At 47.0% G+C, this 16,267-nt stretch overlaps 1 protein-coding gene across 1 annotated transcript in view; it reads right to left on the bottom strand.

Moving 5' to 3' along the window:
• The window catches only part of LOC122540190 (dynein axonemal heavy chain 6-like), a 1,075,999-nt gene that overhangs the window by 714,811 nt on the left and 344,921 nt on the right, over positions 1–16,267 (bottom strand). The window contains exons 39-40 of the mRNA XM_087984706.1: positions 11,532–11,664; positions 8,515–8,594 (exon numbers count right to left, since the gene is read on the bottom strand). Coding sequence (XP_087840832.1) covers positions 8,515–8,594; positions 11,532–11,664 — 213 coding nt within the window. The remainder of the gene's footprint in view (positions 1–8,514; positions 8,595–11,531; positions 11,665–16,267) is intronic.

The raw sequence follows: 16,267 nt of genomic DNA, 5'->3' as shown, positions 1-16,267 counted from the left end.
ACCTTCCACATCCATCAAAGTTTTACCTGCACATCCACCAATATCATTTATTGTATCTGTTGCCCCCGATGCAGTCTCCTCTACATTGGGGAGACTGGGCGCCTCCTAGCAGAGCGCTTTAGGGAACATCTCCGGGACACCCGCACCAATCAACCACACCGCCTTGTGGCCCAACATTTCAACTCCCCCTCCCACTCTGCCGCGGACATGGAGGTCCTGGGCCTCCTTCACCACCGCTCCCTCACCACCCGACACCTGGAGGAAGAACACCTCATCTTCTGCCTCGGAACACTTCAACCCCAGGGCATCAATGTGGACTTCAACAGTTTCCTCATTTCCCCTTCCCCCACCTCACTCCAGTTCCAAACTTCCAGCTCGGCACTGTCCCCATGACTTGTCCTATCTGCCTATCTTCTTTTCCACCTATCCACTCCATCCTCCTCCCTGACCTATCACCTTCATCCCCTCCCCCACTCACCTATTGTACTCTATGCTACTTTCTCCCCACCCCCACCCTCCTCTCACTTATCTCTCCACCCTTCAGGCTCTCTGCCTGTATTCCTGATGAAGGGCTTTTGCCCGAAACGTCGATTTTCCTGCTCCTCAGATGCTGCCTGAACTGCTGTGCTCTTCCAGCACCACTAATCCAGAATCTGGTTTCCAGCATCTGCAGTCATTGTTTTTACCTAGTAGAATATCAAGACAAAGGGCCACAAAGAATTTTACTGAGTGCACATGTATGAAAATGAAAGGAGGTTTTTTGGGCTGTTTTTTCAAGGTTGTTTAATTGGAAGCATCAAACTATTCTCTCTGCTCTTTATCCTGTATCCTTGAATCCTTTTTGTGATATTTCTCATCTGTAGATGAAATGGGGAACATTATCAGAAAACGCCACAGAATGGAACAAAGTTGAGAAAGGAATGATTGCATCATTTTAAAATACTCTGATTTTAAGAGATAGTGTTATGTAAGCTTGCCTGTTCACTCTACTGTACGAGCTGCTGCCCATCATCACGGTTGCTGACACTATCACCTGTAATTGTAACTAGAGGTAACGTTGGTATAGCATGATCAAGGATAACACTTCCTGGTCTACCTGGACAAATCTCTTGTTGTTAACGAGATGTCGCTTAATGTAATGCAGCAGCTAATTACAAGTTGCAGAGATATGATAGACATTGTTGCAGAGACTTACAGTAGGGCCTGAATGTTAGAGCTCAGTCCTCAGTGCACAAGGTACACACGACATCATCATTGTTAATGGCACTCCTTAGCATTAACCCTTTCAGACTCATTTACAACTGTCAGTAGTTTAGGACTTGGAGTGAAATCTGCATTCAGCCTGGAGTGTACCATTCTGAAGGTTAAATAACCTCGAATTTTCCTCCATTTTTACACCACACACCAACAGATAGAAGTGGAGCCGAAAATGGAGATGGAGACACGCCGATTGTGTGTTATGGATTAAGGGAACAACAAGATGGAGAAGCTGATCAGTGAAGGAATGATTGTTCATTAATATGTTAACCGTACAGACTGCACAGTGATTCCTCAGCTCCCCACAGCATTTTAAACAGGATATAATTTCATCATCGCCCAATATGTTTCACAGTCAAACTAAAGGGTACTCTGAAACTATTTTTGACTGATCAGCAGTGAGCTTAGGTTTTACTAATCTCAGCATCTTTTAGAGCAATGATGGGCTGCTGAAATTAGCTTCAGTAACCTCTAACTAATCTCAGCCAGGATCCCTGATCCCTAATCCGATATCAGAATATGTTCATTCCAGCCAGAATCCCTGATCACTATCCAATATCAGAATATGTTCATCCCAGCCAGGATCCCTGATCCCTATCCGATATCAGATTACGTTCATCCCAGCCACGATCCCTAACCGATATCAGAATGCATTCATCTCAGCCAGGATCCCTGATCCCTATCCGCTATCAGGATATGTTTTATCCCAGTGAGGATCTATGATCCCTGATCCCGATCCAATATCAGAATATGTTCGTTTCAGCCAAGATTCCCTGACCCTTATCTGATGCTGAGAAATTATTATCCCTGTCTGGATCGCTGATCTCTGTCTAAGGTTGGGATATATGTATCTCAGTGAACATCAAATGGCCTGACAACACTTGGATCTGGGTTCTCACATGAAAAATAGCAGCTGATGGTTGATGAAAAATGCATGTTGATGGGGAAGGTAACATCTTTCAAAAAAAGGAACCATTTGTGTTCAAAATATTGCATAATAAATACTAATGGGGTTTGAAAGCAACAAATGCTGGCAATCACAGCTGGTCAGGCAGTGTCCATGGAGACACAGAGAGTTCACAAGGTAAAAACAATGACTGCAGATGCTGGAAACCAGATTCTGGAGTAGATTGGTGTTGGAAAAGCACAGCAGTTCAGGCAGCATCATTGCTGCTTTTCCAGCACCACTCTACTCCAGAGAAAGTTCACAGTTTGAGATGATTGAAGGAGCAGTGCTCCGAAAGCTTGTGATTTCAAATTACTGTAATTACTGTAATTACTGTTGGACTGTAACCTGGTCTCGTGTGAATTCTGACTTTGTCTACCCCAGTCCAATACTGACACCACAACATCATGGCTTTCAAATTCAGGAAGACTTGGACAATATCCAGACTTGGGTTGACAGGTAGCAAGTAACATTCGCACTATGAGGCAATGGTCATCCCAAACAAGAGCGAAGCTAATCTTCACCATTTGAACTTCAATGGTGTAATTATTGATCCCCCCCCTCCCCCCCATTGTTGGGACTGGAGTGTGGTATGGGACACCAGACATTGTGCGGAGGCCCTGTGTTGAGATGTTACACTAATGTCTATTTACAATTTCCTATCATACTGTAATGTCAACCCTTTAATAATGTCCTATTTTAAATTTCTTTTTCAACTCTAAGTAATACAACTACCTTTATCCCTCTGTTGTATCAAGAACTGAAGGCAGACTAGTATGAAGGTGTAGAAGTGACTGTATCTTTAAGAGAGTTGAAAAACGAGCAAGGACTGACAAAGCATAGAGAGTCCTGAACAAAGTAAAAATATAACACTTGGTCGAAACCTGCAGATGAGTTGCCATGAAACAAAAAACAAATTCGGCCAATCAGTTTAAATTATGCCCCAAGATACCAAAATCCAATCAAATTTGAATGTAGTATAATATAATATTATAATATTATATTCCCATGTATATATTTTTATAATATTAAAACCAAGAGCAGAAGAGCTCTCCGAAAGGTACCTATCTATCAGAGGTTGGCGCAGCAGAATACTGAAGCTGACCAAGAGAAAATTCTAGGAGAAAGTGAGGACTGCAGATGCTGGAGATCAGAGCTGAAAAATGTGTTGCTGGAAAAGCGCAGCAGGTCAGGCAGCATCCAACGAGCAGGAGAATCGATGTTTCGGGCATAAGCCCTTCTTCAGGAATGAGGAGGGTGTGCCAAGCAGGCTAAGATAAAAGGTAGGGAGGAGGGACTTGGGGGAGGGGCATTGGGAATGCCGATAAGTGGAAGGAGGTTAAGGTGCTTCAGGGCAGAGATGACCTGGGGGGTGCAGTGAGAGAGGGACTCACTGAAATCCTGGGCTGAGAGGTGGCAAATGGAGTTTAATGTGGCCAAGTGTGAGGTGATACACTTTGGCCGGAGTAATCGGAATGCAAAGTACTGGGCTAATGGTAAGATTCTTGGGAGTGCAGATGAGCAGAGGATCTGGGTGTCCATGTACACAGATCCATGAAAGTTGCCACCCAGATTGACAGGGTTGTTAAGAAGGCATACAGTGTTTTAGAACATAGAACAGTACAGCACAGAACAGGCCCTTCAGCCCACGATGTTGTGCCGACCATTGATCCTCATGTATGCACCCTCAAATTTCTGTGACCATATGCATGTCCAGCAGTCTCTTAAATGTCCCCAGTGACCTTGCTTCCACAACTGCTGTTGGCAACGCATTCCATGGTCTCACAACTCTGTGTAAAGAACCCGCCTCTGACATCCCCTCTATACGTTCCTCCAACCAGCTTAAAACTATGACCCCTCGTGTTAGCCATTTCTGCCCTGGGAAATAGTCTCTGGCTATCGACTCTATCTATGCCTCTCATTATCTTGTATGTCTCAATTAGGTCCCCTCTCCTCCTCCTTTTCTCCAATGAGAAAAATCCGAGCTCAGTCAACCTCTCTTTATAAGATTAGCCCTCCAGTCCAGGCAGCATCCTGGTAAACATCGTCTGAACCCTCTCCAAATCATCCACATCTTTCCTATAATAGGGCGACCAGAACTGGACACAGTATTCCAAGTGCGGTCTAACCAAAGTTTTATAGAGCTGCAACAAGATCTCACGACTCTTAAACTCAATCCCCGTTAATGAAAGCCAAAACACCATATGCTTTCTTAACAATCCTGTCCACTTGGGAGGCCATTTTAAGGGATCTATGTACCTGCACACCAAGATCCCTCTGTTCATCCACACTGCCAAGAATCCTATCCTTAATCCTGTACTCACCTTTCAAATTCAACCTTCCAAAATAGCTTCACCTCGCATTTATCCAGGTTGAACTCCATCTGCTACCTCTCAGCCCATCTCTGCATCCTGTCAATGTCCCGCTGCAGCCTACAACAGCCCTCTATACTGTCAACGACACCTCCAACCTTTGTGTCGTCTGCAAACTTGCTGACCCATCCTTCAATCCCCTCATCCAATAAAAATTACAAGCAGTAGAGGCCCAAGGACAGAGCCCTGTGGAACACCACTCACCACTAACTTCCAGGCAGAATATTTTCCTTCTACTACCACTCGCTATCTTCTGTTGGCCAGCCAATTCTGTATCCAGACAGCTATGTTCCCCTGAATCCCATTCCTCCTGACCTTCTGAATGAGCCTACCATGGGGAACCTTATCAAATGCCTTGCTGAAGTCCATATACACTACATCCACAGCTCGATCCTCATCAACTTTTCCAGTCACATCCTCAAAGAACTCGATAAGGTTTGCGAAGCATGACCTGCCCCTCACAAAGCCGTGCTGACTGCATTTAATCAAGCCATGCTCTTCCAGATGGTCATAAATCCTATCCCTCAGAATCCTTTCTAATACCTTGGATGACAGACATGGTCTGTAATTGCCGGGGATTTCCCTATTTCCTTTCTTGAAGAGAGGAATTACATTTGCCTCTCTCCAGTCCTCAGGTACAACTCCAGTGGAGAGCGAGGATGCAAAGATCTTCGCAAGTGGTGAAGCAATCGCATTTCTCGTTTCCCAAAACAGACGAGGACAAATCTGGTCCGGGCCTGGCGACTTGTCAATCTTAATTTTTGACAAAATTTTCAGCACATCAGCTTCCTCTATCTCTATCCATTTCAGCGTGCACACCTGCTCTTCAAAGGTTTCATTCACTACAAAGTTCGTTTCTTTCATAAAGACAGAAGCAAAAAACTCATTTATGGCTTCCCCTACCTCCTCAAACTCCACATACAAGTTCCCTATGCTATCCCTGATCGGCCCTACTCTTTCTTTGACCATTCTCTTATTCCTCACGTAAGTGTAAAATGCCTTTGTGTTCTCCCTAATCCGTTCTGCCAAGCCTTTCTCATGCCCTCTCCTGGCTCTCCTCAGATCATTTTTGAGCTCCTTCCTTGCCTGCCTGTAATCCTCTAGAGCTGAGCTTGACCCTAGCTTCCTCCACCTTATGTAAGCTACCTTCTTCCTTTTGATGAGAAGCTCCACCGTTCTCGTCATCCAAGGTTCCTTTATCTTACCCCTTCTTGCCTGTCTCAGAGGGACATATTTATTCATCACTCCCAACATCTGTTCCTTAAACAGTCTCCACGTATCTGTAGTGCCTTTACCATGGAACAATTGCTCCCAGTCCATGCTTCCTAACTCATGTCTAATCGCATCATAGTTTCCTCTTCCCCAATTAAATATCCTCCCATTTTGCCTAATCCTCTCCTTCTCCATAGCTATGTAGAATGTGAGGCAGTTGTGGTCACTATCACCAAAATGCTCTCCCACCACAAGATCTGCCCCGGCTCGTTTCCGAGCACCAAGTCTAGAATGGCCTCTCTCCTCATCGGCCTGTTAACGTACTGAGTTAGGAAACCCTCCTGAACACACCTTAGTAAAACAGCTCCATTCAAATCTTCTGCTCGAAGGAGGTTCCAATCAATATTGGGAAAGTTAAAGTCACCCATTACAACAACCCTACTACGTCCACACATTTCCAAAATCTGCCGACCTATGCTTTCCTCAATCTCCCTGCTGCTATTGGGGGGCCTGTAGTAAACCCCTAATGAGGTGACTGCTCCCTTGCTGTTCCTAATTTCCATCCATACTGACTCGGTAGGCAGATCTTCCTCGACAATGGAAGCTTCTGTAGCTGTGATACCCTCTCTGATTAGTAGTGCTACACCCCCTCCTCTTTTTCCCCCCTCCCTATTCTTTTTAAAAGCTCTAAATCCTGGAACTTCCAGCAACCATTCCTGCCCCTGAGAAACCTATGTCTCTGTTATGGCCACAACATCATAGCACCAGGTACGCTCTACGTTCATCACTTTTACTCCTGATACTCCTTGCGTTAAAGCAACCACACTTTAACTGATCCCTTGGTTCCTTCCCAGGAAAATCCTTCCCACTAGCTGGTCTACCTCTTGCTATTGCCTCATCAACATGAACTCTCACCTCCGGTATACAGCTCAGGTTCCCACCCCCCCCCCCGCCATACTAGTTTAAATCCTCTCGAACTACTCGAGCAAACCTTCCGCCCAGGACATTGGTCCTCTTCTAGTTCAGTTCCCCTTCATGTACAGGTCCCACCTTCCCCAGAAGACATCCCAATTATCTACATTTCTGAAGCCCTCCCTCCTACACCAGCTGCGCAGCCACGTGTTAAGCGCGCCCGCTCCCTGTTCCTCGCCTTGCTATCTCGAGGCACCGGTAATAAACTAGAGAACACTACTCTTTATTAATAGATGGATTGAGTTCCGGAACCAGGACGTTATGCTGCAGCTGTACAAAACTCTGGTACGGCCACACTTGGAGTATTGTGTACAGTTCTGGTCACCGCATTATAAGAAAGATGTGGAAGTTTTGGAAAGGGTGCAGAGGAGATTTACTAGGATGTTGCCTGGTATGGAAGGAATGTCTTACGAGGAAAGGCTGAGGGCCTTGAGGCTGTTCTCGTTAGAGAGAAGATGGTTGAGAGGTGGCTTAATTGAGACATTTAAGATAATCAGAGGGTTAGATAGGGTGGACAGGGAGAGCCTTTTTCCAAGTATGGGAACGGCAAACACGAGGGGACACAACTTTAAAGTGAGGGAAGATAGGTATAAGACAGATGTCAGAGGTAGTTTCTTTACTCGGAGAGTAGTAAGGGTATGAAATGCTTTGCCTACAACGGTAGTAGATTCGCCAAGTTTAAGTGCATTTAAGTTTACGTCCATATGCCATCATTGGACAGGCATATGGACGTACATGGAATAGTGTAGGTGGGATGGGCTTCAGATTAGTATGACAGGGCGGCGCAACATCGAGGGCCGAAGGGCCTGTACTGCGCTGCAATGTTCTATGTTCTATGTTCTATAAACTATTTGGCAAAATCATTAAAGCAGGGTTTTGAGATTTTGGGGAGGTTGGAATCTGGGATGCGGAGTGGAAGGGTAGCAAGAGACTCTGATCCCATGAAGAAAATCCCTGGATATGGAGAACGCAAAGTAGGAGCAAGTTACTGAAGATGCTGGAATCTGTACTGGAACCATAAGAACACTGGAGATCACACTGGGTCAGTCAGCATCCATGGAGAGAGAACAAGCTAACTTTTTGAGTTGAGATGATTCTTCATCAGAGTGGACATGGAGAACACACAGAGTTACAGAGCAAGAGTTTCTTTAGTCCCTCCAAACCCTAGGCCCATCACCTTCTCTGCTGCTGACTGAATGACCCCTTGCTTTTCCATAAACTGAAAACTCTACTGGTAAACCTCCTCAACTGCCTCACTGTCACGTTCTCTCAGCAAGTGCACAAACTGCTTTGGAAACGAACCATTTGAAATGATTGACTGAAACCATGTTGCTCCCCGTTTGAACTGTTGCCACTTTACAATGCAAATAAGAAGCACTGATTATGATTTAAGTGGCTTCATATATTTCCTGGTGAATCAGGTATTGTGGCTGCAGTGAGACATGCTGCTTCTAAAACAGGATTCCAGATTATTCTTTCAGGTAATGTTCACAGCCTGTTGACAAGTCCTCACCGTGTGATTACAGAAAACAAAGCACTTGACAAGGTCAAAAAATGTGAAGCAATTCATTTCACCTCACGACCAGAGGGCATGTTGAGAGTGGAGGCGGAAGAGGGTGAATCAGACAAGCTGATGGATAACATTCGGAAAATGACAGCAATCACACTCATCACAATCACCTATTCCCAGGATAGTGAGGCGCCTGTCACACCCATCATCATTCTCTCCCTTGTTTCTATGGTGATGTGACATACCTCCATCGATGCAGACTGATGCAGGGTCTGTCTCTCTGCTGAAGCCTTCAGTGAGATGGCTGATGCCAGCAACCAGGCTGCTACAAGAAGGACACAAACAAAAATACATTTGTTTCACTTGTCCAAGAACAGTACAACAAAGAATTTATATTTACATACCACCACTCACAACTGAACGCAGCACTCCCTCAGTACTGACCCTCCAACGTGTGGCACTCATTCAGTACTGACCCTCTGACAATGCGGCACTCCCTCAGCACCCTCACTCTGACAGTGCAGCACTCCCTCAGTGCTGACCCTCTGACAGCGCAGCACTCCCTCAGTATTGAGGAGAAAGTGAGGGCTGCAGATGCTCGAGATCAGAGCTGAAAATCTGTTGCTGGAAAAGCGCAGCAGGTCAGGCAGCATCCAAGGAACAGGAGAATCGACGTTTTGGTATGTTTTCCTTTATCGGTCAGAGTATTGAGTACAGGAGTTGGGAGGTCATGTTGCGGCTGTACAGGACATTGGTTAGGCCACTGTTGGAATATTGCATGCAATTCTGGTCTCCTTCCTATCGGAAAGATGTTGTGAAACTTGAAAGGGTTCAGAAAAGATTTACAAGGATGTTGGCAGGGTTGGAGAATTTGAGCTACAGGGAGAGGCTGAACAGGCTGGGGCTGTTTTCCCTGGAGCATCGGAGGCTGAGGGGTGACCTGATAGAGGTTTATAAAATCATGGATAGGATAAATAGACAAAGTCTTTTCCCTGGCATGGGGGAGTCCAGAACTAGAGGGCATAGGTTTAAGGGGAAAGATATAAAAGAGACCTAGCGGGCAACTTTTTCACTCAGAGGGTGGTGCATGTATGGAATGAGCTGCCAGAGGAAGTGGTGGAGGCTGGTACAATTGCAACATTTAAAAGGCATCTGGATGGGTATATGAATAGGAAGGATTTACAGGGATATGGGCCAGGTGCTGAAGAAGGGCTTATGCCCGAAATATCGATTCTCCTGCTCCTCGAATGCTGCCTGGCCTGCTGCGCTTTTCCAGCACCACACTTTTCAATTCTGGTCTCCAGCATCTGCAGTCCTCACTTTCTCCTATGGGCCAGGTGCTGGCAGTTGGGTCTAGATTGGATTGGGATATCTGGTCAGCATGGGAGGGTTGGACCAAAGGGTCTGTTTCCATGCTGTACATCGCTATGACCCACTCAGCACTGACCCTCTGACAATGCAGAACTCACTCAGTACTGACCCTCCGACAGTGCGGTACTCCCTCAGTACTGACCCTCCGACAGTGCGGTACTCCCTCAGTACTGACCCTCCGACAGTGCGGTACTCCCTCAGTACTGACCCTCCGATAGTGCAGCACTCCTTAGTACTGATCCTCCGACAGTGCAATAGTCCCTCAGCACTGACCCTCTGACAGTGCAGCACTCCCTCAGTACTGACCCTCCGACAGTGCGGTACTCCCTCAGTACTGACCCTCCGACAGTGCAGCACTCCTTAGTACTGATCCTCCGGCAGTGCAACAGTCCCTCAGTACTGGCCCTCCGACAGTGCAGCACTCCCTCAGTACTGACCCACTGACAGTGCGGCACTCCCTCAGCACTGACCCTCTGACAGTGCAGCACTCCCTCAGTATTGACCCTCTGACAGTGCGGCACTCCCTCAGCACTGACCCTCTGACAGTGCGACACTCCCTCAGTGTTGACCATCCAACAGTGCCGCACTCCCTCAGTACTGACCCTCTGACAATGCAGCACTCCCTCAGCACTGACCGTCTGACAGTGCGGCAGTCCCTCAGCACTGACCCTCTGACAGTGCGACACTCCCTCAGTACTGACCCTCTGACAGTGCGGCACTCCCTCAGCACTGACTCTCCGACAGAGCGGCACTCCCTCAGTTACTGACCCTCTGTGTGGCATTCCCCTAACCGTCCCACACAAGAGTCAATTGCTTCCTTCTCGTGCATGTATGGAAGTTGTGAGAGGGTATTGCACTGTCAGGGGGTCAATACTGAGGGAGTGCCGCACTGTCAGAGGGTCAGTACTGTGGAAGTGCAGTACTGCCAGAGGGTCAGTGCTGAGGGAGTGCCGCACTGTCAGACAGTCAGTACTGAGGGACTGCAGTACTATCAGAAGGTCAACACTGAGGGAGTGCTACACTGTCAGTGGGTCAGTACTGGGGAGTGCCGCACTGTCAGAGGGTCAGTGCTGAGGGAGTGCTCTGCTGTCAGGGGGTCAGTACTGAGGGAGTGCTACACTGTCAGTGGGTCAGTACTGAGGGAGTGCTACACTGTCAGTGGGTCAGTACTGAGGGTGTGCTACACTGTCAGTGGGTCAGTACTGAGGGAGTGCTACACTGTCAGTGGGTCAGTACTGAGAGAGTGCCGCACTGTTGGACTGTCAGTACTGAGGGAGTGCCGCACTGTTAGACTGTCAGTACTGAGGGAGTGCTGCACTGTCAGAGGGTCAGTACTGAGGGAGTGCTGCACTGTCAGGGGGTCAGTACTGAGGGAGTGCCGCACTGTCAGAGGGTCAGTACTGAGGGAGTGCCGCACTGTCAGAGGGTCAGTGCTGAGGGAGTGCCGCACTGTCAGAGGGTCAGTGCTGAGGGAGTGCCGCACTGTCAAAGGGTCAGTGCTGAGGGAGTGCCACACTGTCAGAGGGTCAGTACTGAGGGAGTGCCGCACTGTCAGAGGGTCAGTACTGAGGGAGTGCTGCACTGTCAAAGGGTCAGTACTGAGGGAGTGCTGCACTGTCAAACGGTCAGTACTGAGGGAGTGCTGCACTGTCAAACCGTCAGTACTGAGGGAGTGCTGCACTGTGAAAGGGTCAGTACTGAGGGAGTGCTGCACTGTCAGAGGGTCAGTACTGAGGGAGTGCTGCACCATAGTCACTTGACCTCTTGCTAACAAGGGTCACATGATTCCTTTGAATCAATTAAATGTCTCAACAGGGAATGGATGGATGATGTAGCTGATCCACCACCTCATTATGAACCGCTGCGTTGCCTGTGGTCAATGCCAGCTCACCTCTCATGCTTCATCTCGTTGTAAAGGAAGATGTTCCCAAGGATAGTCTTTTTTTGGATCAGTGAACCTCTGGGTTTCTGAAGCTTTGAAAGCATTTCCTCAATGATAGCAGATTTCCCAACCCCAGATTCACCTGCAGTAAGTAAAGACAATCAAAAGTCCGGCATAAAATCCTAACAAGGTTCACAAGTGTATATTTCTGATGGTGAGCTGGATTTCTGGGTCTGATCCTTCAATACCCTACCAGGAAATGTCTTTTCACTTTGGGAAGAAGTAGATCCCGTGCTTTTCGGGAATGGATGAAGAAACGTATCACGGGATGAGGCTTTAAACTAACAGAACAGCCTTATGATTTTGACCTGAAATAATTTGACGATTATTACCTTGGTCAGGTCATAGGAGAAGTGAGAAAATATATGTTCTGGAATAGATACTGGAAGGTGAGGCCTACAACTGAAAGTGTGAGAGGAAGGTTTGCATGATCTGCCGAAACGTTCTCCGATGAGCCTTTCCAGAAGGTAATGAGAACTCTGTGAGCAGGGCTCAAGGCAGTAAAGAGGTTGAGCCACCCCCAGTATGTCCAGGTCTAGGTCCAGGGCTTTGGGCATTACTAAGTCATGGGGGGGCAGAAAGCTGTAGCTTTACAGGACACATGCTTTCCTGGTGCGGTCGGTGGACCTGCATTTCTCTCTCCTTCTCTTTCTCTTTCAATTCAAGTGTTTCATTTTTGCTGAATCAGAGCTATTTTTCATGGTGACATATCAATTTTAGATTTCCCCTCTTTTAACTCGAAATGCTGGGTAATCCCTTGAACCTTATCAAAACTTGTTAAGGACCTGGTTTTTATTTCTACCTCTAATTTGTTCATTAATTCTTTCAGTGTAGCTTACTCAGCATTTCAAATAATCCACTGTTACATCTTCTACTCCTGGGACAGTCTCAGCAACAGTCAAAGCCATTTGGGCAAGTCCAACCTGTGTAACATACTTCACAACAACTCTCTTGTTTTGGCCTCCCAGAACCATCATGTATGTTTTTTTTGGAGATTTAGTGATTTAATTCAATAGATTTTTATCTTGCATAAGACTTGATTTTGTTATAGAAACACAAAAACATAGAAAATAGGAGCAGGAGTAGGCCATTTGGCCCTTCAAGCCTGTTCCACCATTCAATACACATGGTCATGGTTGGTCATCCAGGTCAATACCCTGTTGCCACCTTATCCCCATACCCTTTGATCCCTCTAGCCCTAAGACTGTGGAACTATAGACTGATGAGTCTGACATCAGTGATAAGTAAGTTATTGGAGGGAATCTAATCTAATCTAATCCTGAGGGCCAGGATTAGATTAGATTCCTTACAATATGGAAACAGGCCCTTCGGCCCAACAAGTCCACACTGACCCTCTGAAGAGCAACCCACCCAGACCCATTTCCCTACCCTATATTTATCCCTGACTAATGCACCTAACACTATGGTAAATTTAGCATGGCCAATTCACCTGACTTGCACATCTTTGGAAGGACACCAACACAGACACAGGGAGAACGTACAAACTCCACACAGACATTTGCCTGTGGCTGAATTGAACCTGGGTCCCTGGTGCTGTGAGGCAGCAGTGCTAACCACTGAGCCACTGTGCCACCTCACAAGCGGGAGGGGGGCATGTATTTGGTATACCATTTGTATACAATTTACATGTATTTGGAAAGCATGGACTAATTATGGATAGTCAGCATGGCTTTGTGCATGGTCTCACTAACTTGATTGAGTTGTCAAAGGATTGAGTTGTCCTTTGAAGAGATAGTCAAAGGAGATTGATGAGGGCAGAGTGACAGACTTTGTCTATATAGACTTCACCAAGGTGTTTGACAAGGTTCTGCATGGTACACTGATTATCAAGGTTAAATCACATGGAATTTAGGGAAAGCTAGCCATTTGGATACAAAACTGGATCAAAGATAGGAGACAGCGAGTGCTGATGGAGGGTTTCTTTTCAGGCTGGAGGCCTGTGACCAGTGGTGAGCCGAGTACATTGCTTTTCATCATTTATATAAATGATTTGGATGTTAATAAATGAGGAAGGAGCTCTTGAGAAGATATGTAGCTCAGGTTGTGGAGAAGCATTGGATTTGTTTGCCAAGCTGGTGTGTTTGCCTGTAAAGGTTTCGTTGCCTCACGAGGTGACATCATCAGTGTGTCTTTGGTAAGGTGTTGGTGCTCTGTCCTGCCTGGTATTTATATTCTCTGTGTTTGTTGGTACTTCCAGTTCTGTATCTAAATAGTTTAGTAAGTTTGCAGATGACACCAAAATTGGAGGTGTATTGGACAGTGAAGAAGGTTACTTCAGAGTACAACGGAATCTTGATTGGATGGACCAATGGACCAAGGAGTGGCAGATGGCGTTTAATTCAGATAAACGTGAGCTAATACAATTCGTTAAGGTAAACCAGGAGAGGACTTATACAAGGAAAGTGAGGAAGTGAGATGCTAGAGATCAGAGTCGAAAAGTGTGGTGCTGGAAAAGGACAGCAAGGAGCTGGAGAATCGACGTTTCGGGCATAAGCCCTTCATCAGGAATGTGGGGGCTGGATAGGAGCTGAGAGATAAATAAGGGGGTGGGGCTGGGGGGAAGGTAGCTGGGAATGTGATAGGTAGACGCAGGTGGGGGGTGATGGTGATAGGTTGGAGAGGTGGGTGGAGCGGATAGGTGGACAGTTCAAGTGGGCAGTACCGGGTTGGAGGGTTGGCTCTGGGATGGGGTGGGGGGAGTGGAGATGTCATATTGATGCCGCACGTCTTCCACCGTGGGACCCTCCAACCACCTGGCATCAAAGTTGGCTTCACCAATTTCCTTATCTTCGCTCCCCCCACTTCACCCCAGATCCAACCCTCCAACTCAGCATCGCCCTCTTGAGCTGTCCCACCTCTCCACCTTCCTTCCTATCTGCTCCACCCTCTCCTCCAACCTATCACCATCATTCCCCACCTCATCTACCTATCATCTTCCTAGCTACCTTCCCCCCAACCCCATCCACACCCTCTTATTTATCTCTCAGCTCCCCTATGCCCACACATTCCTGATGAAGGGCTTATGCCAAAAACGTTGACTCTCATGCTCCTCGGATGCTGCCTGAACTGCTGTGCTTTTCCACTGTATCACACTGTTCAACCCAGAACTTATAAACATAATGGTGTGGTCCTGGGAAGTGTTGCTGAACAAAAAGACCTTGGGGCGCAGGTTCATAGTTCGTGTCGCAGGTGGGCAGGGTGGTGGTATGCTTTCCTTCATTGGTCCGTACATTGAGTATAGGAATTGGGATGTCATGTTGCAGCTATACAGGACATTGGTGAGGCCAATTTTAGAATACGACATTCTGAAATAATTCCACAAAGGTTGGTATCCCATCACCAAGTCACCTTTTATTTACACATGCATGGTACATGTCATTGATCCAGCTCAGAGTGAGCAAAACCCCTGACACTCCTGTTTATATCAATCAGCCAGGACTCCCTGACCAGCCCAGGCTAACAGCCTCAATCAGGGAACTCATATTCTATGATGTCCATCTGGCTGACTGTGTTTCAATCACTCCACATTCAATTCAGGTCTCCCTGCTATAGGAAAGATGTTATGAAACTCGAAAGGGTTCAGAAAAGATTTGCAAGAATTAGATTAGATTCCCTACAGTGTGGAAACAGGCCTTTCGGCCCAACAAGTCCACACCAACCCTCCGAAGAGCAACCCACCCAGACCCATTCCCCTACATTCACCCCTGACTAATGCACCTAACACTATGGCAATTTAGCATGGCCAATTTACCTAATCTGCACACCTTTGGACAGTGGGAGGAAACCGGAGCACCCAGAGGAAATCCATGCAGACACAGGGAGAATGAGTAAACTCCGTGTTTGTTGTGGTTCTGTTCGCCGAGCTGGAAGTTTTTGTTGCAAACGTTTCGTCCCCTGTCTAGGTGACATCCTCAGTGCTTGGGAGCCTCCTGTGAAGCCCTTCTGTGGTGTTTCCTCCGAGATTTATAGTGGCCTGTCCCTGCCGCTTCTGGTTGTCAGTTTCAGCTGTCCGCTGTAGTGGCCGGTATATTGGGTCCAGGTCGATGTGTTTGTTGATGGAGTTTGTGGATGAGTGCCATGCTTCTAGGAATTCCCTGGCTGTTCTTTGTTTCGCTTGCCCTATAATGGTAGTGTTGTCCCAGTCGAATTCATGTTGCTTGTTGTCTGCGTGTGTGGCTACTAAGGATAGCTGGTCATGTCGTTTCCACACAGACAGTTGCCTGAGGTGGGAATTGAACCCGTGTCCCTAGTGTTGTGAGTCAGCAGTGCTAACCGCTGAGCCACCGTGCCGCCCTCAAATGATGTTGTCATGATTGGAGGATTTGAGCTATAGGAAGAGGCTGAATAGGGTGGGGGCTGAGGGGTCATCTGATAGGGGCTTATAAAATCATGTGGGGCAAGAATATGGTAAATAGGCAAGGTCCTTTTCCCAAGGTGGGGGAGTCCACAACTAGAGGGTAAAGGCTTAAACTGAGAGGGGAAAGATATAAAAGTGACCTAAGCAGCAACATTTTCATGCAGAGGGTGGTGCATGAATGGAATGAGTTGCAAGAGGAAGTGGTGGAGGCTGGAAAAATTACACCATTTCAAAGGCATCTGGATGGGTATATGAATAGGAAGGGTTCAGAGGGATATGGGCCAAGTGCTGGCAAATTGGACTAGAT

Source organism: Chiloscyllium plagiosum, unplaced genomic scaffold (genome assembly GCF_037043375.1).
Source record: "Chiloscyllium plagiosum isolate Xiang-an unplaced genomic scaffold, Cpla_swu_hap1 HiC_scaffold_3, whole genome shotgun sequence".
Lineage (NCBI taxonomy): Eukaryota > Metazoa > Chordata > Chondrichthyes > Orectolobiformes > Hemiscylliidae > Chiloscyllium > Chiloscyllium plagiosum.
Note: the sequence above shows the minus strand (reverse complement) of the source record. Positions and strands in the feature narration are given on the sequence as shown.